The sequence below is a fragment of the Carcharhinus amblyrhynchos genome, chromosome 31 (genome assembly GCF_965287045.1).
Source record: "Carcharhinus amblyrhynchos chromosome 31, sCarAmb.v2.hapA, whole genome shotgun sequence".
Taxonomy (NCBI): Eukaryota; Metazoa; Chordata; class Chondrichthyes; order Carcharhiniformes; family Carcharhinidae; genus Carcharhinus; species Carcharhinus amblyrhynchos.
In genome coordinates, this window is record NC_137354.1 from 24,306,606 (window position 1) to 24,330,857 (window position 24,252).

Genomic DNA, 24,252 nt, shown 5'->3' on the forward strand with positions numbered 1-24,252 from the left:
GATGTGCGGGTTAGGTTGATTGGCCGTGCTAAGAATTTGCCCCTTAGTGTCCAGGGATGGGTAGGTTAGAGGGATTAGTGGGTATAATATGTAGGGATATGGGGGGTAGGGCTTGGGTGGGATTGTGTTCGGTGCAGACTGTTTCTGGGACAGACTGTGACCCCTATCCAGTTTAACCCTCGAGAGCTCAGTCTCTGAAGGAGAGAGTTATCTCTCTCCCTTTGCAATCGTACATTTAATGACAGATATTCAGGCAACTAGCGGGTGGGGCAATCAGTCTGGAGCCAGTGCCAGTGGTCACAAACACAAAGTTAAAACAGACTGTTTCCTGCCCTCGTTCATGCACAAAGCTCCACAGGAAACGAGCAACCCTGTCACACTTCCTGCTTTGCACACAACCTTGACTGGATACGTACTGTTTGTCGCCTCACACCTCCCCCCACCCCGTCCCTGGGGATAGCTGCAACCAAGAGAGGACAGATGGGAGTGGGAGTAACAGGGGAGGAGCAATAGTGGTCAGAAGGTCAGCCATGTGTGAGAGCTCAGTCCGGACTCCCTCCAGATCACACAACCAGGGAAAACAAAACCCTCACACTGTGGCCACAGACTGAAGCCAAGAGAGTCGGTGAATCCAATGGGCAAACAATGCAACATCCCACCATTCATTAACATCAAGGCAAAATTACTGCGGATGCTGGAAATCAGAAATATAAACAGAAAATTGCCGGAAATACTCAGCATCTGTGAAGAGAGAGGCAGAATCAGCATTTGTAGGAGAGTCCTCGTGTCCCTACAAGCACAGAAGGAGGCCATTTGGCCCATCAAGCCTGCACCAACAATAATCCCACCCAGGCCCCATTCCTGTCGCCCCCAAATATTTACCTTGCTAATCCTGACACCAAGGCGCAATTTAGCATGGCCAATCCGCCTAACCCTCGTATCTTTAGACATTAAGGGGGAATTTAGCATGGCCAATCCACCTAACCCTCGCATCTTTAGACACTAAGGGGCAATTTAGCATGGCCAATCCACCTAACCCTAGCATCTTTAGACACTAAGGGGTAATTTAGCATGGCCAATCCACCTAACCCTAGCATCTTTAGACACTAAGGGGGAATTTAGCATGGCCAATCCACCTAACCCTAGCATCTTTAGACACTAAGGGGGAATTTAGCATGGCCAATCCACCTAACCCTCACATCTTTGGACGCTAAGGGGCAATTTAGCATGGCCAATCCACCTAACCCTCGTATCTTTAGACACTAAGGGGCAATTTAGCATGGCCAATCCACCTAACCCTCGTATCTTTAGACACTAAGGGGCAATTTAGCATGGCCAATCCACCTAACCCTTGCATCTTTGGACACTAAGGGGCAATTTAGCATGGCCAATCCACCTAACCCTCGTATCTTTAGACACTAAGGGGCAATTTAGCATGGCCAATCCACCTAACCCTCGTATCTTTAGACACTAAGGGGCAATTTAGCATGGCCAATCCACCTAACCCTAGCATCTTTAGACACTAAGGGGCAATTTAGCATGGCCAATCCACCTAACCCTCACATCTTTAGACACTAAGGGGTAATTTAGCATGGCCAATCCACCTAACCCTCGCACCTTTAGACACTAAGGGGCAACAGAGATACCTGATTAATATGAATGCTCAAAACATAATAAATCTCTCTCTGGAACCAAATGGTTTTGATTGTGACATCGCCAGATCCCCAAATAGTCAGTGGGAAATTGAAGAACAAGTACGTAAGCAGATTACAAATAATTCCAAGAAAAATAAGGTGGTAATAGTGGGGGATTTTAACTTTCCCAACATTGACTGGGACAGCCACAGTATTAGAGGGTTGGATGAAGAGAAATTTGTTAAGTGCATTCAGGAGGAATTTCTCATTCAGTATGTGGATGACCCGACTCAAGAGGGGGCAAAACTTGACCTCCTGTTGGGAAATAAGGAAGGGCAGGTCACAGAAGTGAGGGATAAGTCTGGTCCAAAAGTTAAAATTCTAAATTGGAGCAAGGCCAATTTTGATGGTATCAGACAGGAACTTTCAAAAGTTGACTGGTGGAGTCTGTTGGCAGGCAAAGGGATGTCTGGTAAGTGGGAGGCTTTGAAAAGTGTGTTAATCAGGGTTAGCACATTCCTCTTAGAGTGAAGGGCAAGGCTGATAGAAGTAGGGAACCCCGGATGACTCAGGATATTGAGGCTCTGGTCAAAAAGTAGAAAGAGGCACATAACATGGAAAGGCAGTTGGGATCAAGTGGATCCCTTGCAGAGTGTAGAGATTGTCAGAGTAGAGTTAACAAAGTGAAATCAGGGGGGCAAAAAGGGGAAACAGATTGCTTTGGTAGATAAGGCAAAGGAGAATCCAAAGAGCTTCTACAAATATATCAAGGGCAAAAGAGTAACTAGGGAGAGAGTAGGCCCTCTGAAGGGCCAACAAGATCATCTATGTACAGATCCACAAGAGATGGGTGATATCCTAAATGAATATTTTTCATCTGTATTTACTGTTGAGAAAGGCATGGATGTTAGGGAACTTGGGGAAATAAATAATAATGTCTTGAGGAGTATAGATATTACAGAGAACGAGTGCTGGAAATCGTAATGCATCAAAGTAGATAAATCCCCAGGACCTAGGAAGGAAATTGCGGGTCCTCTCGCACAGATACTTCAAGCATCAACAGCCACAGGTGAGATACCTGAAGATTGGAGAGGGGCAAATGTTGTGCCTTTGTTTAAAAAGGGCTGCAGGGAAAAGCCTGGGAATTACAGACCGGTGAGCCTCACATCTGTGGTGGGTAAATTGTTGGAAGGTATTTTGAGAGATAGGATCTACAGGTATTTAGAGACACAAGGACTGATTAGAGACAGTCAGCATGGCTTTGTGAGTGGAAAATTATGTCTCACAAATTTGATTGAGTTTTTTGAAGGGGTAACCAAGAAGGTAGATGAAGGCAGTGCAGTTGGCGTTGTCTACATGGACTTTAGCAAGGCCTTTGACAAGGCACCACATGGTAGGTTGTTGCATTAGATTAAATCTCACGGGATCCAGGGTGAGGTAGCTACATGGATATAAAATTGGCTTGATGACGAGTCAGAGGGTGGTTGTAGAGGGTTGTTTTTCAAACTGGAGGCCTGTGACCGGCGGTGTGCCTCAGGGATCGAGGCTGGGTGATTTGGATGAGAATATAGGAGGCATGGTTAGTAAGTTTGCAGATGATGTCAAGATTGGTGGCATAGTGGACAACGAAGAAGGTTATCTAGGATTGCAACAGGATCTTGGTCAGTTGGGCCAGTGGGCTGTTGAATGGCAGATGGAGTTTAATTTAGACAAATGTGAGGTGATACATTTGGTAGATCAAATCGGGGCAGGACTTGCTCAGTCTCTTGGGGAGAGTTACAGAGCAAAGAGATCGAGGGGTGCAGGTTCATAGCTCCTTGAAAGTGAAGTCACAGGTGGACAGAGTGGTGAAGAAAGCAGTCGGCATTGGTCTCATTGGTCAGAATATTGAATACAGGAGTTGGGATGTCTTGTTGAAGTTGTACAAGACATTGGTCAGGTCACACTTGGAATACTGTGTACAATTCTGGTCACCCTATTATAGAAAGGATATTATTAAACTAGAAAGAGTGCAGAAAAGATTTACTAGGATGCTCCTGGGACTTGATGGATTGAGTTATAAGGAGAGACTGGATAGACTGGGACTTTTTTCTCTGGAGTGTAGGAGGCTGAGGGGTGATCTTATAGAGATCTATAAAATAATGAGGGGTATAGATCAGTTAGATAGTCAATATCTTTTCCCAAAGGTAGGGGAGTCTGAAACTAGAGGGCAAAGGTCTAAGGTGAGAGGGGAGAGATACAGAAGGGTCCAGAGGGGCAATTTTTTCCATACAGAGGGTGGTGAGTGTCTGGAATGAGTTGCCAGAGGCAGTAGAGGTGGGTACAATTTTATCTTTTAAAAAGCGTTTAGACAGTTACATGGGTAAGATGGGTATAGGGGGATAATGTAGGGTTCTATAGTTCTATGGTTCTATAGTTCTATGGTTCTATAGTTCTAAATGCGGGCAATTGGGACTTAATAGTTAAAAACAGGGCAGCATGGACAAGTTGGGCCAAAGAGCCTGTTTCCATGCTGTAAACCTCTGTGACTGTATGAAGATCTGGAGAGGAAACCTGTCAGCTTCTCTGGAGAGGAACATATTTTTAATTCCTCTCTATTCATAGGGGAAGTGCAGGAGGACTGGAGGATGATTAGTATGGTTCTACTGTTCAAGAAGATGTTACCTGGATTGGGAGGCATGCCTTATGAGGATAGGTTGAGGGAGCTCGGTCTCTTCTCCCTGGAGAGACGAAGGTTGAGAGGCGACCTGATAGAGGTTTATAAAATGTTGAGAGGAATAGATAGGGTGGATTCTCGGAGGCTATTTCCCAGGGCTGAAATGGTCGCTACGAGAGGACACAGGTTTAAGGTGCTGGGGAGCAGGTACAGAGGAGATGTCAGGGGTAAGTTTTTCACTCAGAGGGTGGTGAGTGAGTGGAATCGGCTGCCGTCGGTGGTGGTAGAGGCAAATTCGATACAGTCTTTTAAGAGACTTCTGGATGAGTACATGGGACTTAATAGGATTGAGGGTTATAGGTAAGCCTAGTAGGTAGAGATATGATCAGCGCAACTTGTGGGCCGAAGGGCCTGTTTGTGCTGTAGTTTTTCTATGTTCTAAGATGAAGCAGGAAATTACAGACCAGTGAGTCAGCAGCTGGGAATTTGTTGGACAAAATTCTGAAGGACAGAATTAATCTCAGTTTGGAAAGGCATGCGTTAATTAGGGATAGTCAGCACGGCTTAGTCACAGGGAGGTCATGCCTGAATTTGTTAGGATTTTTCAAAAATGACCAAGTGTGTGGATGAAGGAAATTCAGTTGTTCAGTCTATATGGATTTTATCAAAGCCTTTGACAAGGCCTCACATGGGAGACTGTGGAATTCAGGGAAACTTGGCGAGACGGATCCAAAACTAGCTTAGTAATAGGACACACAGAATGGAACACAGAACCCCTACAGTGCAGAAGGAGGCCATTTGGCCCCTCGAGCTCACACTGACAACAGTCCCGCCCAGGGCCTATCCCCGTAACCCTACATTTTTACCCTGCTAGCCCCCATGACACTAAGGGGCAATTTAGCATGGCCAACATGCCTAACCTGCACATCTTTTGGAGTGTGAGGGGGGGGAACTGGAGCACCCGGAGGAAACCCACGCAGACTTGGGGAGAACATGCAAACTCCACACAGCCCAAAGCCAGAATTGAGTCCTGGTGCCATGAGGCAGCAACGCTAACCACTGTGCCATCGTGCTGACACGAAGCGTGGTGGTAGAAGGATGTTTGAGTGGCTGGAGTCCAGCAGTGACCCACAAGGATCAGCACTGGGACCCTTATTGTTCGTTATAGATATAAATGATATAGATGATAATCTGGGGAGAATGATAACAAGTTTGTCAATGATACGAAGAGTAGGGTGGTTATTGGTGAAGAAGGTGTTTGTAGGTTACAGGAAGACATAGATGGGTTGGTCGGAGCAGTGACAGATGGTATTTAACCCTGATAAGCGCGAGGGATGCAGTTTTGGGAGAGTGAACAAGGCAAGGGAGTATTTAATGAATGGAAGGACACTGGGAAGCTCAGAGGAACAGAGGGAGATTGGGATAATTATTCACAGATCCCTGGAGTCGGCAGAGCAGGTGAATAGGATGGGCAGGGCAAATGGGACACTGGCTTTCGTCGGTCGTGGTATAGAGTGTAGGAGCAGGGAGGTAATATTGGAGCTGTACAGAGTGTTGGTTAGAGCTGGAGCACTGTGTGCAGTTCTGGTCACCTCACTACAGGAAGGATGTGACTGCACCAGAGGGGGTTACAGAGGAGATTCAGCAGGATGTTACCCTGGGACGGAGCGTTTAAGGAGAGACTGGATAGGCTTGGATTGTTTTCTCTAGAGCAGAGAAGAGCATGATTGAGGTGGATAAGATTCTGAGGGGTCTGGACAGAGTGAATGGGGGGCAGCTGTTCCCCTTGGTTGAGGGGTTAATCACGAGGGGGCACAGTTTGAGGGTGAGGGGGCAGGAGACTCAGAGGGGATTTGAGATTTGTTTTCACTCAGAGGGTGCTGGGAATCTGGATTGCACTGCCTGGGAAGGGAGTGGAGACCTTACAGCCTTTAAAAAATATTTAGATGAGCACTTGAAATATTGTAATATTCAAGGATATGGGACAAGTGCTGGAAAATGGGATGAGTGCGACTTTACTGGTAGTTATTGTCAGTGCAGACTCGATGGGCCGAATGGCCCTTTTCTGTGCTGTAGGGCGCTATGACTGTATATGGGAAGTCAGGAACATTCCCAGTGTCCGGGGGGGCCAGCACGTGTGTGCAGGATGTGTCTCCAACCACACCGACTGGAAGCCTGGGTTCCCAGAGCCGGAGCAGGAGCTGGGGACACGGTGGAGGACTGGCGAGGCGGAGAGTGTTGTGGATAGCGTGTGTGTGGAGAGAGGTGGTCACACCCAGGGCTAAGATTCCCCAGGCAGTAAGGGAATGAGTGACTACCAGGCAGAGCAAGGTGGGAAGAGGCGGGCAGCGCAGGAATCTCCTGTGGCCATTCCCCGGAAATGCTGTTTTGAATATTGTGGAGGGGAGTGACCTCTTAGGGACAACAAGCCAAGTTTGTTACACCACGGTTAGTGCTACTGCAGAGGGAAGGAACAAAACAGGGGGGGAATGAATGGGGGATTCAATCGTAGAGCGAATAGACAGGCGTTTCTGTGGCCGCAAACGAGACTCCAGGATGGTATATTGCCTCCTCGGCACTAGAGTCAAGTACATTTCGGAGCAGCTACTGGACTTTCTGGAGTGGGGAGGAGATGAACAGCCAGTGGTTGTGAGACACATCGGTTAAAGAAAAAGGGATGAGGTCAGTAATGTCCTTTAGGGAAGGACATCAAGGACAAAAACGGTGGAGCGGCACGGTGGCACAGTGGGTTAGCACTGCTGCCTCACGGCGCCAGGGACCTGGGTTCAATTCCAGCCTCGTGGTCGCTGTCTGTGTGGAGTTGGCACATTCTCCCCGTGTCTGCGTGGGTTTCCTCCGGGTGCTCCGGTTTCCTCCCACAGTCCAAAGATGTGCGGGTTAGGTCGATTGGTCGTGCTAAATTGACCCCATTGGTCAGGGGATTAGCAGAGTAAATAGATGCGGATACAGGGATAGGGCCTGTGTGGTCAGTGCAGACTCGATGGGCCAAATGGCCTCTGTAGGGATTCTATGAAAAGACAGGAAGGGCAATAAGAAAAGTGATAGGCAGAGAAACCAAAGACCAGGTTCAAACAGGGCATCATTGAAAAACAGGGAGAACGGGATGATTAGTGTTAAAAAGACAAGTTTAACAGCTTTGTGGCTTAATGTGAGAGCGTTCGAATGGTCAGTGGATAGGCATATGGATAACATTGGAATAGTTTAGGTTAGAGGGTCATTAGATTGGTTCCACTGGTCGGCGCAACATCGAGGGCTGAAGGGCCTGTACTGCGCTGGAATGTTCTATATTCTATGTCCATTCGCAATCATGGAGATGAATTAATTGCACAAATTGATGTAAGTGGCTATGACGTAGTCAGGATTACGGAGACATGCCTGCAGGGTGACCAGGGATGGGAACATCCAGGGCTATTCAGAGTCTAGAAAGGACAGACAAATGGGAAAGGTGGTGGTGTTGGTTATAGGGGGAACTAACACCACACTGAGAAAGGAGATGAGCTCCGACAATGTGGAATCTGTCTGGGTAGAACTGAGAAACACCAAGGGACAGAAAACATTGATGGGGGTTTTATATAGACTCCTAAACTGTCATGGTGGTGATGTTGGGAAATGACATTAAACAAGAAGTTAGAGACACTTGCAATAAAGGAACCTCTCTAATTATGGGTGATTTTATTCTGTATATAGATTGGCAAATCAAATTCGTCACAACACTGTACAGGGGCAACTCCTAAAGTGTAAATGGGATGGCTTTCCTTCTGCACTGCAGGGATTCTATGTTCCATCCTGTGTGTCCTATTGCTAAGCTAGTTTAGGATCCACCTCGCTAAGTTTCCCATTTACATCAATTTATGCAATTAATTCACCTCCATGATTGCGAATGCTCTGCGCATTGAGGCACAAAGCTGATAGACTTGTCTTTTTAACACTAATCATCCCATTCGCCCTATTTTTCAATGATGCCCCGTTTCAATCTGGTCTTTGGTTTCTCTGCCTATCACTTTTCTTATTGCCCTTTCTGTCTTTCCATAGAATCCCTACAGTGCAGAAGGAGGCCATTTACACGTGAGGAACCAACTTGCGAGCAGGCCATCCTAGACTGGGGTATTGTGTAATGAGAAAGGAATAATCGGCAATCTAACTGTACGAGGCCCATTGGGGAAGAGTGATCATAACATAAGAACATAAGAAATAGGAGCAGGAGTAGGCCATCCAGCCCTTCGAGCCTGCCCCGCCATTCAATAAGATCATGGCTGATCTGTCGCTGCTCAGTTCCACTTTCCCGCCCTCTCCCCATAACCCTTAATCCCCTCTCTTATCAAAAACCCATCAACCCGCGTCTTAAAAATATTTAGCGAGGCAGCCTCCACCACTTCAACAGGCAGAGAATTCCAGAGATTCACCACCCTTTGAGTGAAGAAGTTCCTCCTCAACTCCGTTCTAAACTGCCCTCCTTTTATCTTGAGGCTGTGCCCCCTAGTCCTACTGTCTTTTTTGAGCGGGAAGAGTCTTTCTACCTCTATCCTATCCATCCCATTCATCATGTTATACGTCTCAATGAGATCTCCCCTCATTCTTCTAAACTCTAATGAGTACAAGCCCAGTTTATTCAGTTTATTTATTTAACATGGTAGAATTCTTCACCAAGATAGAGGGTGACATAATTAATTCTGAGACTAGGGTGCTGAATCTTAAGAAAGGAAACTGTGATGATATGAGGGGCAAGTTGGCAATGATAGATTGGGAAACGTTGCTTAAAAGCAATGAGAGTGGACAGACAATTGGCAAAGATTCAAGGAATGCGTGGGGGAACTGCAACCATTGTTCATTCCTCTCTCGTGCCAAAACAAAAGTGGAAAGATGGCCAAACCATGGCTTACAAGGGAAACTAGAGATCGTGGTAGATACAAGGAAGAGGCACACATATTGGCCAGGAGAAACAACAGACCTGAGGATCGGGAGCAGTTTAAGATTCAGCAAAGGAGAGCCAAGAAATTGATTAAGAAGGGGAAAATATGGAGTACAAGAGTAAGCTAGCAGGGAAGATGGCTGTAAAAGTTTCTATAGGTATATGAGGAGAAAAAGATTGGTGAAGATAGAAACAGGGGAATTTCTAATGGGGAACAAGGAAATGGTTCACCAACTGAATATATACTTGGGTTCTGTCTTCACAAAGGAAGAACGTACCAGAAATGTTGGGGAAGGCAAGGTTTAGCGAGAGGGAGGAACTGAAGGAGATTAGGATCAGTAGAGAAACGGTGTTGGGGAAACAGATGAGATTAAAAAGCTGATAAATCCTCTGGGCCTGATAGAACATAGAACATAGAAACATAGAACATTACAGCGCAGAACAGGCCCTTCGGCCCACGATGTTGCGCCAACCAGTTAAAAAAGCAAAGACCCTCTAACCTAAATCAAACCCTTTCCATCCATAAACCTATCCATGGATCTCTTAAACGCCCCCAAACTAGGCGCATTTACAACTGCAGCAGGCAGGGCATTCCAATCCCTCACCACCCTCTGGGTAAAGAACCTACCTCTGAAATCCGTCCTATAACTACCACCCCTTAATTTAAAGCTATGCCCCCTCGTGCTAGCTTTCTCCATCCGAGGAAAAAGGCTATCACTGTCCACCCTATCCAAACCTCTAATCATCTCATATGTTTCAATAAGGTCCCCTCTTAGCCGCCTTCTTTCTAACGAAAACAACCTCAAATCCCTCAGTCTCTCCTCATAGGACCTCCCCTCCATACCAGGCAACATCCTGGTAAATCTCCTCTGCACCCTCTCCAAAGCCTCCACATCCTTCCTATAATGTGGGGACCAGAACTGCACACAATACTCCAAGTGCGGACGCACCAGAGTTTTGTACAGTTGCAACATGACGCTGCGGCTCCTAAATTCAATCCCCCTACCAATAAACGCCAAGACACCGTATGCCTTATATAATCCAGAGTACTTAAGAAAGTGGCCTGAGAAATAATGGATGCATTGGTGGTCACCGTCCATGATTCTGTAGACTCTAGGACAGTTCCTACAGATTGGGGGGAGGGGAGGGATTGGAAAACAGTAGGAGGATTGGACATAGCACGATTTATGAAAGGGAAATCATGTTTGACAAATCTTCAAGGATATTACTGGTAGAGTTGATAAGGGGGAGCCAGTGGATTGGGCTTACATGGACTTTCAGAAGGGCGTAAAATTAAAGTGCGTGTCATTGGGGGTGGGGTATTGTGATAGATAGAAACCTGATTAGCAGACAGGGTGCAAAGAGTAGGAATAAATGGGTTTCTTTCCAAACGGCAGGCAGTAACTAGTGGTGTACCACAGGGATCAGTGCTGGGACCCCAGCTATTCACTGTATATATTAATGATTTAGATGAGGAAACTAAATGTAATATCTCCAGATTTGCCAATGAGACAAAGCTGGGTGGGAGGCTGAGCTGTGAGGAGGATGCGGAGATGCTTCAGTGTAATTTGGACAGGCTGAGTGTGGGGGCAGATGCAGTATAATGTGGATAAATGTGAGGCAATCCACTTTGGTAGCAAAAACAGGAAGACAGATTATTATCTGACTGTACATTGCCCTCTCTTAATTTATAGCCAATGAGACCTGGGTGCCCTCATAGAACATAGAACATTCCAGCGCAGTACAGGCCCTTTGGCCCTCGATGTTGCGCCGACCAGTGGAACCAATCTAATGACCCTCTAACCTAAACTATTCCAATGTTATCCATATACCTATCCACTGACCATTTGAACGCCCTTAAAGTTGGCGAGTCCACAACTGCTACAGGCAGGGCATTCCACGCCCTTACTACCCTCTGAGTAAAGAACCTACCTCTGACATCCGTCCTATAATTACCACCCCTCAATTTAAAGCTATGTCCCCTCGTGTTAGCCATCACCATCCGAGGAAAAAGGCTCTCACTGTCCACCCTATCAAACCCTCTGACCATCTTGTATGCCTCAATTAGGTCACCTCGTAACCTTCTTCTCTCTAACGAAAACAACCTCAAGTCCCTCAGCCTTTCCTCATAAGACCTTCCCACCATACCAGGCAACATCCTGGTAAACCTCCTCTGCACCCTTTCCAATGCCTCCACATCTTTCTTATAATGCGGCGACCAGAACTGTACGCAATACTCTAAGTGCGGCTGCACCAGAGTTTTGTACAGTTGCAACATGACCTCACGGCTCTGAAATTCAATCCCTCTGCCAATAAAAGCCAACACACCGTACACCTTCTTAACAACCTTATCAAACTGGGTGCCAACTTTCAGGGATCTATGCACATGTACACCGAGATCTCTCTGCTCGTCAACACTACTAAGAGTCCTTCCATTGCCCTATATTCTGTACTCCTGTTACTCTTTCCAAAGTGAATCACCTCACACTTTTCCGTATTAAACTCCATTTGCCACCTCTCAGCCCAGCTCTGCAGCTTATCAATGTCCCTCTGCAAACTGTAACATCCATCCTCACTCCTCCGACTTTGGTGTCGTCAGCAAATTTACTAACCCATCCTTCTACACCCTCATCTTTATAAAAAAGACAAACAGCAGTGGCCCCAAAACAGGTCCTTGAGGTACACCACTTGTAACTGAACTCCAGGTTGAATATTTCCCATCAACCACCACCCTCTGTCTTCTATCAGCTCGCCAATTCCTGATCCAAACTGCTAAAATCATCCTCAATCCCATTGCATCTGCATTTTCTGCAGTAGCCTACATACACCTACATGTAGGTCCAGCAGGCAGTAAGAAAGGCAAATGATATCTTGGCCTTAATAACGAGAGCTTTTGTAAGCAAGGATGTCTTGCTGCAATTATACAGGGGCCTCGGTGAGGCCATACCTGGAATATTGTGTACAGTTTGGGTCTCCCTATCTGAGGAAGGATGTTCCTGCTCTCGAGGGAGTGCAGCGAAGGTTTACCAGGCTGATTCCAGGGATGGCGGGACTGATATACGAGGAGAGATTGCATTCGCTGAAGCTCAGAAGAATGAGGGGGAATCTCATTCAAACTTAGCAGGACTAGACAGGCGAGATGCAGGGAGGATGTTCCCAATATTGGGGCTGTCCAGGATCAAGGGTCACAGTCGGAAGATACAAGCTAGACTGTTTAGGACGGAGATCAGGAGAAATTTCTACACCCAGAGAGTGGTGAGTCTGTGGAATTCACTACCACAGAAGGCAGTTGTGTCTAAAATATTAACATGAAGAAGTTAGATATGGCACTTGAGGTGAAAGGGATTAAAGGATTTAGAGAAAGGCAGGATCAGGCTATTGAGTTGGATAATCAAACATGATCATAATGAATAGCAGGGCAGACTGGAAGGACTGAGTGGCCTCCTCCTGCTCCTGTTTTCTATATTTCTATGCCAGACATGCTGCTACTGACAGCCAGACACACTGTATACACACCGCGCCCTACACTTTATAAAATTCATCAGTGGAATTGGGCTTCGCTGGTCAGGCCAGCATTTATTGCCCATTCCTGATCCTTGAGAAAGTGATGGTGGGATGCTTTCTTGAACCTCCCTATGGTGTAGGTACACCCGTAGTGCAGTTAGGGAGGCAGTGCCAGGCTCTTGAACCAGCGCCAGTGAAGGAATGGCCAATCTATTCCCAACTCAGGATGGTGGGTGGCTTGGAGGTGGGCGGCGGTGTTCCCCGGTATCTGCTGCCCTTGTCCGACTGGGTGGTAGCGATCGTGGGTTTAGAAGGTGCTGCCTAAGGAGCCTTGTTGAGTTGTTAATCCCGCAGACACAGTACACACACACACACACACACACACACACACACACACACACACACACACACAAAGAAGAATTCAATGCAACAGATATTGGGAAAATACATTTCCATATATGGGAGAATGGGAAGCTAGGGCTCCTAAAAGATAAATCGCTAGCTGAACCCAAGAAAGAATTAGGAGACATTTCTTTAGGGTGGGGTTAGAATGTGGAATTTGCTACATGCAAGGCACAGTTGACGTAAGTTGTATGAACACATCGAACGGGGATGCCAGATAAACAAGAGGAAGGTACTGATAAGAGAACTGAGAGGAGGCTGATCTGACTTCTGCAATGTAGATGTTGTTAACGCAATATTACTTCACGCTAGGGAGTGTCTGAGTTAATCCACAGAGTTTCTACTCTCTGCCTCACATCCTTTTAAACTCTGAACTCTCCATTAAGATTGTGCTACTTTGTGTTGAGTTTTACCTCTCCTGCCTTGTACCCCTCGTTTCTTGAGCACTCAGACCCTACACGGATCAGCTCGCGGGGGATATTCATAGACATCTTAACCTCTCTTTACTACAATCCGAGGTCCCTATTTGCTTCAAAAAAACCATTGTTATCCCAGTACCAAAGAAAAGCCAAGCAGTGTGCCTTAATGACTATTGGCCGGTGGCTCTGACGTCCATCATTATGAACTGTTTCGAAAGGTTAGTCAAGGCACGAATCAGTTCCAGCCTCCTGGATTGCCTGGATCCATTACAGTTTGCCTACCGCAACAGGTCCACAGCAGATGCCATTTCCTTGGCCCTGCACTCAACCCTGGAACACCCAGATAACAAGGGCACCTACATCAGATTCCTATTTACTGACTGTAGCTCAGCCTTCAACACCATTATTCCCACAAAACTCATCCCCAAACTCCGTGGCCTGGCCTCAGCTTCTCCATCTGTGACCGGATCCTAGACTTCCCAACTCACAGACCACAAATCAGTAAGGACAGGCAACAGTGCCCTCTCCACGATCGTCCTCAACACCAGCCTGACAAGGCTGTGTTCTCAGCCTCCCTGCTATACTCCTTATACACCTCTGACTGTGCGGCCAAATTCCTTCCCAACTCGATTTTCAAGTTTGCTGACGACACTACAGTAGTGGGGCGGATCTCAAACAATGATGAGACAGAGTACGGGAATGAGATAGAGAATCTGGTGAACTAGTGCGGCAACAATAATCTGTCCCTCAATGTCAACAAAATGAGGGAGAAAGTCATCGACTTCAGGAAGTGTAGTGGAGAACATGCCCCTGCCTGTTAGCAAGTGTGAGGTGGTCCACTTTGGTAGGAATAATGGTAGGAAGGACTATTACTTACGTGACGAAAAACTGCAGCAGGCGACGGTGCAGAGGGACCTCGGGGTCCTTGTGCATGAGTCGCAAAAACCCAGCCTACAGGTGCAGCAGGTGGTCAGGAAGGCGAATGGGATGCTGGCCTTCATAGCGAGGGGGATTGAATATAAAAGTAGGGAGGTCTTGCTGCAGCTGTATAGGGCATTGGTGAGGCCGCAGCTGGAGTACTGTGTGCAGTTTTGGGCGCCGCACTTACGCAAGGATATTTTGGCCTTGGAGGGAGTGCAGAGGAGGTTTACTAGGCTGATACCGGAGTTGAGGGGGTTGAGCTATGAGGAGAGGCTGAATAAACTAGGCTTGTACTCGTTAGAGTTTAAATGAATGAGGGGAGATCTCATTGAGACGTATAAGATGATGAATGGGATGGATAGGATAGAGGTGGAGAGACTCTTCCCGCTCAGAAAGGACAGTAGGACTAGGGGGCACAGCCTCAAGATAAAGGGGGGGCGGTTTAGAATGGAGTTGAGGAAGAACTTCTTCACTCAAAGGGTGGTGAATCTCTGGAATTCTCTGCCCGTTGAAGTGGTGGAGGCTGCCTCGCTAAATATTTTTAAGACGCGGGTTGATGGGTTTTTGACAAGAGAGGGGATTAAGGGTTATGGGGAGAGGGCGGGAATGTGGAACTGAGACACGACAGATCAGCCATGATCTTATTGAATGGCGGGGCAGGCTCGAAGGGCTAGATGGCCTACTCCTGCTCCTATTTCTTATGTTCTTATGTTACATCAACAGGGATGAAGTAGAAAGGGTCGAGAGCTTCAAGTTTTTAGGTGTCCCGATCACCAACCTGCCCTGATGCCCCCCCCCATGCCAACACTATAGTTAAGAAAGCCCACTGTAACTCTACAGAGGTGAAGGTCCCATCACCAAGTGACTTTATTTACACCATACATCTGTACACAGCCCGCTCTCCAGTTGCTCCCTGCTGATTGCAGGCTGGGAGATTGACACACAGTTTAAATAGGGACTATTAGGCTCTCTGACTTAACAATTAAGACTCAGAAAGCTCATACTCTAGCAAGCCAACCTCATTAACCTGGCTGCAGTCATAGAACATAGAACATTACAGCGCAGAACAGGCCCTTCGGCCCACGATGTTGCGCTGACCAGTTAAAAAACAATGACCCTCTAACCTAAACCAATCCCTTTCCATCCATAAACCTATCCACGGATCTCTTAAACGCCCCCAAACTAGGCGCATTTACAACTGCAGCAGGCAGGGCATTCCAATCCCTCACCACCCTCTGGGTAAAGAACCTACCCCTGACATCCGTCCTATAACTACCCCCCCTTAATTTAAAGCCATGCCCCCTCGTGCTAGCTTTCTCCATCCGAGGAAAAAGGCTATCACTATCCACCCTATCTAAACCTCTAATCATCTTATATGTTTCAATAAGGTCCCCTCTTAGCCATCACTCTCCTCCTTCCACAAAGTGGGAGGAATCCCCTCGGATTGCTTCCCTCTGGGGGCCTTATCCTCAGCTTGAGCGCCGGGTCAGGATACGCCATCTCGGCCTCTGATGTTGGAGGCGTGTGATGATTGGGCGCCTGTCTCTTCAATGCCGGAGGTCTGGTTCCTCATCCAGTCCGGGTGGTTGGGGAAACGGCCGCAGCTTCGCCCCACGTGTCCATTCCCGAGGTTCCCATTAAGGATGCAGGGGAGGTGGCACTGGCTTATTGAGGGGGTCTCGGCTCGTCCCTGGGGTGCAGGGCAGACTCGGCTCTGGAATGGGCGGAGAGCTTGAGGTCTGGTCCTGGCCAAGGTGTTTCCTTACCACTGCCTCGCCTACGTATCCTGGGTAGGATACTGGTCCGGTACTGCACTGGACTGTTTCAGTTTCCCCAGCGAGTCCCCTTACGCAATTTCTGACCCAAACCCCCTACCCTCTCTTGGTGAGTGTCATGCCCGTGCATTGGGCTTCCTGGTGTCTGTCCACCTTTCCTCCCAGGACATAGCTTAGCACAACATTGAGGGCCGAAGGGCCTGTACTGTGCTGTACTGTTCTACGTTCTATAATCAGTAGTTCTGCTGGCGCAGTTCCTGGTGTGTGGAGTGGTCCTACAGTCAAATAACTACCTTGGGAGTTTTGTCCCGAATGAGGCCGCTGGCTCTTTTCCCAAATCCGGCCTTTAACACCCGGACTGCTCTCTCCGCTGGCCCAATCGATCCCGGGCGATAAGGCGCCGTCTTGATGTGCCGGATCCCATTCGATTCCATAAATTTTGTGAGCTCCCAGACTGGCGAACACTCAGCCATTATCGGAAACTAATACCTCTGGAATCCTGTGCGTGGCGAACGAGGGCGGCACGGTAGCACAGTGGGGTTAGCACTGCTGCTTCACAGCTCCAGGGTCCCGGGTTCGATTCCCGGCTCGGGTCACTGTCTGTGTGGAGTTTGCACATTCTCCTCGTGTCTGTGTGGGTTTCCTCCGGGGGCTCCGGTTTCCTCCCACAGTCCAAAGATGTGCGGGTTAGGTTGATTGGCCGTGCTAAAATTGCCCCTTAGTGTCCTGGGATGTGTAGGTTAGAGGGATTAGTGGGTATAATATGTAGGGATATGGGGGTAGGGCCTGGGTGGGATTGTGTTTGGTGCAGACTCGATGGGCCGAAGGGCCTCTTTCTGCAGTGTAGGGTTCTATGATTCTATGCGCGGTTTCTCAACGCTTGCCCCATTGTGTTTGCTGAGTTTAGTTTATAGACATTTAACCACTTGGAATGGGCATCTATTATCACCAGAATGGACCCCATGGCCTACAAAATCAACATGGCATCGCGACCATGGTTTGCCTGGTCATTCCCACGGGGCTGCTGGTGGTGCCTTCTGTCCCTGTTGGCACTGTCCTACCAGTTTCACCATATCTGTGTCCAGACCTGGCCACCAAACATAACTCCTGGCAAGCACCTTCATTGTTGATGCCCACGGTGTAGTTCGGACACTATGTCCCAGTGGCCCTGTCTTGGGATGGTAGCCCGTTCTCCCCACAGCAGTATCCCGTCTTCCGCAGCGGTCTGCTCCGGTATGGGTGGAACTGTGGACGGACCGGTTTTTCCAGCTGCTCTGTTAGCACCAGGCGCTGTACCGACTGTAATACAGGGTCTTTCTGCATCCACTGGTGTATATTGTGTACATCCAGCGGGAGGGTATCCAGAGAGTTAAATATCACGGTCTCATCCATTCTGGGTACCAATGGCAGGGTGTAAGGTAACGGTAACTGGCTTCAGGCATCAGCATTTGCCGCTCTAGTCCCTGGTCGGTGCTCCAATCGATACAGCAATAATACGCGATTCCAGAGGTATTAGTTTCCGATAATGGCTGAGTGTTCACCAGTCTGGGAGTTCACAAAATTTATGGAATCGAATGGGATCCGGCACATCAAGACGGCACCTTATCGCCCGGGATCGATTGGGCCAGCGGAGAGAGCAGTCCGGGTGTTAATGACCTGGATCCAGGCTGACGCTATTGGCGACAAGACTTTGTCCCCCTTCAGTCGGCCCAGCAAGGGTTTAGGGTCTGTTACGATCAGAAATTTTCACCCATATAAAACACCGGTGAAATCTTTTGACTGCGAAGATTATCGCCATTCCCTCCTTTTCAATCTGGGCGTATCGTCACCCTGCCACTGCCAGGGTCCTGGAGGCTATTGGCCACTCTTGTCCGTTCATGGCACAGGCGAGTTCCAATTCCTTCCTGGGGTGATAATGTACCAATATATTTTTGGATGGGAGTTGCTGTTTAATCCGTTCCCAAGTTTGCCCCTTTTGTTTTAGCAACTGGTGGAGGGGATCCAGAATGGAGACCCTGTTCTCTGTGAATTGCGGGTAGCACGTTACAAGTCCTAAAAACCACCGTAGCAACTGGCACATGGGTTGTACCCATCACTTTCAGTGGTTTCCCCCGTATAGGTCCTCAGCCTCGCCAAAGTTTTGATCAGGGATAAGAACAGAGAACAACACAGCACAGGAAACAGGCCACTCGGCCCCACAATCCTGCGCCGCCCATTTTAACACTCAGTGAGTGCCTCATTCCAATCCTCCTTCTACCTACGCCTTTTGTCTACATCTCAGGGACTCCACAATAAAGGGGTGCAAATTTAGGGAATTATATGTGCGCCAGATTAAGGGAGATCCAATTTCGGGACAATTTGTTACACCAATCAGCCTAAAAAGCACATTTTTGGAGGAAACCGGAGCACCCGGAGAAAACCCACACAGGCACGGGGAGAATGTGCACACTCCCACAGACACCGACCCAAGTCGGAGATCCGACCCGGGTCCCTGTAACTGCACAGCAAACAGTCACTGAGCTGTCGTGTTGCCCGTCAGTCGGTCCAGTTTAAGCGTACACTAACGACGTGAAGCACTAGGCAACTCTCGAAGCAACATCCAAGAGCAACCCTCGCACGAGGGTATGCCCCTCGTTGGCCAGTTGGAGTCCAGTGTGTATCTTGTTCAAAAATGTTCTCCCCTGTGACCGATACAGCTGCACCTGTGTCGCCCTCCGTTAAAATTGGACGTCCATTCATTCTCACTGACAATTTAATGGGTTCTGATTTTGTCATCGCTACGCACAGTAGCTGTTCCTCAGAGGTAGGAGGGAGCCTCCAGGTTGTACATTCACCTGTCCCTCGGCCTATGTGTTCTTTTTGGCCACGTTGGTTTAGGAGACTTGCTTTTCCTCTGAGCATCCTGATACTGGCAACCATCGCAATGTCACATCTGACGGGGCTCTACAGGAACGGCTATCACTCTGGGTTTAACCTGACCTTGTCTAGGTGCTGTCCTATAGGCGGACTTGGGCTCCCTTGTATCTGAATCCTTCCAGAGGGCCGCTATGTAGTGGCCTGCCCCGTAGTGGTAGTCCCCTAACCCAGTCTCCCTGGTGTTGGCCTCTATCTCCATTGGCTCCCCTTGCCAGTTTTTCTAACGACAAGGCTAGCTGTAATACCTGTTTACAGTCCAGCTGGGCCCTCTCCAACAGGCGTTTCTGTACAGCCATCTCGTTAATTCCGCACACCAATCGGTCTCGGAGCATCTCATTTAGTGTCCCTCCGAATTCGCAAGCCTCCGCCAGATATCTTAGCCTTGTTAGGAAACTGATGATTGACTCCCCTGCTTCTCGGAATATGGAGTAAAAATAAAACCTCCCCAGGATCAGGGACAGCTTAAGGTCATAATATTCTTGAACTAAGTTTGACAACTCTTGAGAGGACTCTGAGTCCAGTGCCTCTGGGGAAGTCAAACTGCGCATAATCGCAAAAGCCGCTGGTCCACACGCAGTCAGCAGGATAACCCCTTGCTCCTCATCTGAGGTTATGTCACTTGCCCTGAAGAAATACTTCTTCCTTTCCATATATTGGGCCCAGCCCTCCATTGCGGGGTCAAAATTTCCCAAATATGTTTTCTCAACAATGGCCTACCATTGACAATGGCTGCGGTTCAGCAAGTTCCTTCAAGTCACTCCTTTTCTCCTCGTTGCCACTGTACTAGCTCCACAGAGGCAAAAGTCCTGTCACCAAGTTACTTTATTTACACCATACACCTGTACGCAGCCAGATCTCCAGTTGCTCCCCTGCTAAATGCAGGCTGGGAGTCTGACAGACCTGCTTTAAATAGGGAGCATGAGGCTCCCACATTTAACCATCAATTTAGGACTCATCAGGTGTTTCATACTCGAGCAAGCCAACCTCATTAGTCTGGCTGAAGTCATTACACCCACCAACGCCTCTACTTTCTCAGAAGACTAAGGAAATATGGCATGTCCGCTCCGACTCTCACCAACTTTTACAGATACATTCTTTCTGGTTGTATCACAGCTTGGTGTGGGCTCCTGCTCTGCCCAAGACCACAAAAGGTCATGAATGTAGCCCAATCCATCACACAAACCAGCCTCCCATCCATTGACTCTGTCTACACTTCCCGCTGCCTTGGCAAAGCAGCCAGGATAATTAAGGACCCCCCCACGCACCCCGGACATTCTCTCTTCCACCTTCTTCCATCGGGGAAAAGATACAAAAGTCTGAGGTCCCGTACCGACCGACTCAAGAACAGCTTCTTCCCTGCTGCTGTCAGACTTTTGAATGGATCTGTCTCGCATTAAGTTGATCTTTCTCTACACCCTCGCTGTGACTGTAACACTACATTCTGCACCCTCTCTTTTCCTTCTCTATGAACGGTATGCTTTGTCTGTATAGCGCGCAAGAAACAATACTTTTCACTGTATTAGTATACACATGACAATAATAAATCAAATCAATACCCTCAGCCAGTACATTTACCACCCCCACCCCCTCCCCAGTTACTCAATCCTTCCTTTTCAGTGATCCCTTATCCAAGTCAATGTATCCCTCCTCATGTCCAATCCCCCCAGTGCGTGGGGCAGCATTTCATGTGGAACTTTAACCAGAGCCATTCAATCACACACCGTATCCCAGGGGTTTCAACAATTCGCACAGCAAGAGGTCAGAGCAAAGCCCATTCCCATACACGCACACGCACCCCCCCGCGTACACACACATACACGCACACACACACACACGCACACACACACCCACATACACACACACACACCCACATACACACCCATACACACACACACCCACATACACACCCATACACACACACACACCCCCGCATACACACACACACCCACATACACACCCATACACACCCCCACATACACACACACCCACTTACACACCCATACACACACCCATACACACACACACACGCACACGCACATGCACACACACACCCCCGAACACGCACCCATACACACACCCCTCCGCATACACACCCATACACACACAAACACACACCCCTCCGCATACGCACCCATACACACATATACACACACGCTCTCACACACACACATACACCCCCGCATACACACCCATACACACACCTGCATACACACCCATACACACCCACACAGCTGCATACACACTCATACACACCCACACACATGCAGTCACATGCACACCATACACACACACACCCCCACATACACACCCATACACACACCCATACACACACGCACCCATACACACAGACACACACACCCTCGCATACATACCCATATACACACACCCATTCCTCCATACACACACACCCGCATACATACCCACACACACACACACCCGCATACACACCCACACACACACACACCCCCCGCATACACACCCATTCACACACAAACACACACACACATGCACCCCCTCATACACACACACACACACACACCCATTCCCCCATACACACACACACCCGTATACACACCCATACACACCCACACACACACAGAGCCCGCATTCACACCCAGACATCCACCCACCTCCCACATACACACCCATTCCCACACACACACGCACCCCCTGCATACACACCCATACACACACACACACACACCCATTCCCCCATACACACACACACCCGCATACATACGCACGCGCACACACACACACGCACCCATTCCCCCATACACACACACACCCGCATACATACGCACGCGCACACACACACACGCACATCCTGCATACACACCCGCACACACACACCCCCACCCAGTACACACACACCCACCCACTCACTCCCCACATATACACCTATACACACACACACACACACACACACACACACAGACACCCGGAATTCACACCCATACACACACACACATCCACACACACACACACCCTGCATATACACACAAACACACACATACCCACATACAGACCCCCTGCATACACACCCATACACACACACACACACATCCACACACACACACACAGACATCCTGCGTATACACCCACACACCCTCCCATCAGCATATACCCATACACACACCCACCGACTCCCCCGAATCTACGCCCACACACACCCACATACCCGCATATACGCCCACACAAATACCCCTGCACAACTACCCACAGCCTGTCCCATTGCCACAAATACCCCAACATAAACCACTCCCCCCCGCTCCCCCCCCCAACACACACACACACACACACACACACACACTGACTTACCCAGAAGATAATGTTGAGGCTGAAGAGAACATATTTGTAGACACAGCTGACTTGTGCCCCCTGGTATTTATAATGTGGCATCTGGAAATACCTGTGTGCCGCTCCTGGTACACTGATCCCAGGGTAAGCTGTCCCACTCTGTCCCCACTCCTGGTACACTGATCCCAGGGGGATAAGCTGCCCCACTTTGTCCCCACTCCTAGTACACTGATCCCAGGGGGGTAAGCTGCCCCACTCTGTCCCCACTCCTAGTACACTGATCCCAGGGGGGTAAGCTGCCCCACTCTGTCCCCACTCCTAGTACACTGATCCTGGGGTAAGCTGCCCCACTCTGTCCCCACTCCTGGTACACTGATCCCAGGGTAAGCTGTCCCACTCTGTCCTGCTCCTAGTACACTGATCCTGGGATAAGCTGCCCCACTCTGTCCTGCTCCTAGTACACTGATCCTGGGGTAAGCTGTCCCACACTGTCCCCACTCCTGGTACACTGATCCCAGGGTAAGCTGTCCCACTCTGTCCTGCTCCTGGTACACTGATTCTGGGATAAGCTGTCCCACTCTGTCCTGCTCCTAGTACACTGATCCTGGGGTAAGCTGTCCCACTCTGTCCCCACTCCTGGTACACTGATCCCAGGGGGGTAAGCTGCCCCACTCTGTCCCCACTCCTGGTACACTGATCCTGGGGTAAGCTGCCCCACTCTGTCCTGCTCCTGGTACACTAATCCCAGGGAAAGCTGTGTCGCTGCTGGGCTGACTCTAAGCAGTGTTAGTGCTTTAAGGCGGAACAGGAAACAAAAGTGTCAGTCAGAGCCAAAACCAGAGAGGAAGCCACGGAAACAGAATAGAATGCACTTATGGAGAGAACGTGAATAACAGTGAGCTGGGGAGGTACAGGTACAGCCTCTGTGTGTTCTCCCCTCGACTCTTAAACATTATCCCCAGGGCAGCATTATCCATAGCTAGTAATTGTGGCCAGGGAAAGCCAGAGGGAACTTTCATTCCCAATCTTCTGATTCTTTAACCGTTATTGTAAAATTGTTGCTTTGCTGGTGCTGTTTTCTACCTAGTTTGATGATGAGAAGGAAGTGTTACTTTTGCTATGAACACACCACCAACATTGCCCATTTGTGGCACAGTGGTTAGCACAGCTGCCTCGCTGCGCCGGGGACCTGGGTTCGATTCCCAGTTTGGGTCACAGAACCCGCGCATTCTCCCCGTGTCTGCGTGGGTTTCCTCTGAAAGACGTGCTGGTCAGGCGCATTGACCTGGACAGGTGCCGGAGTGTGGCGACTGGGGGGGATTTTCACAGTCACTTCATTGCAGTGTTATGCAGACTCGTGACTAATGTATAAACTTTGTTCTGGGACAGGTCTAATCCTGAGCGTTTATTTAACCGGCAACGATCACTTTAACTTTGAATGAAAGGTGCACAGTTCTGTCAAAACTCATTTCAGTTTCAAGCGTAATCTGTGAAAATGGGAATGTTTCCTGAGGGTTTTTAAAATCATTGTTATCTTAAACACAATGTAACGTACTCATGTTACCAGGAAATGCAAATCTCTTTAAAACACATGGAAAATATTGGTAACCTCATTGTGACATTTCATATTCTCGGAAGGACTGTTTCTGTTGATATTTCCACCTCACTTAAGTGGGATTATTTCCTGCCCATCTCACCTTAGTCAGAACAATAAATCACAGAAATCCTACAGTGCAGAAAGAGGCCCTTCGGCCCATCGAGTCTGCACCGAACACAATCCTACTCTGATATCCCT

The 24,252-nt window shown here is 48.5% G+C and overlaps 1 protein-coding gene across 1 annotated transcript in view; it reads right to left on the minus strand.

Annotated features, from left to right (window-relative positions):
- LOC145360491 (tetraspanin-14-like) overlaps positions 1-23,233 on the minus strand; it is a 74,490-nt gene extending 51,257 nt beyond the window's left edge. The window contains exons 1-2 of the mRNA XM_080215735.1: positions 22,626-23,233; positions 22,479-22,579 (exon numbers count right to left, since the gene is read on the minus strand). Coding sequence (XP_080071861.1) covers positions 22,479-22,559 — 81 coding nt within the window. The 5' untranslated portion in view covers positions 22,560-22,579; positions 22,626-23,233. The remainder of the gene's footprint in view (positions 1-22,478; positions 22,580-22,625) is intronic.
- Positions 23,234-24,252: the final 1,019 nt, after the last annotated feature.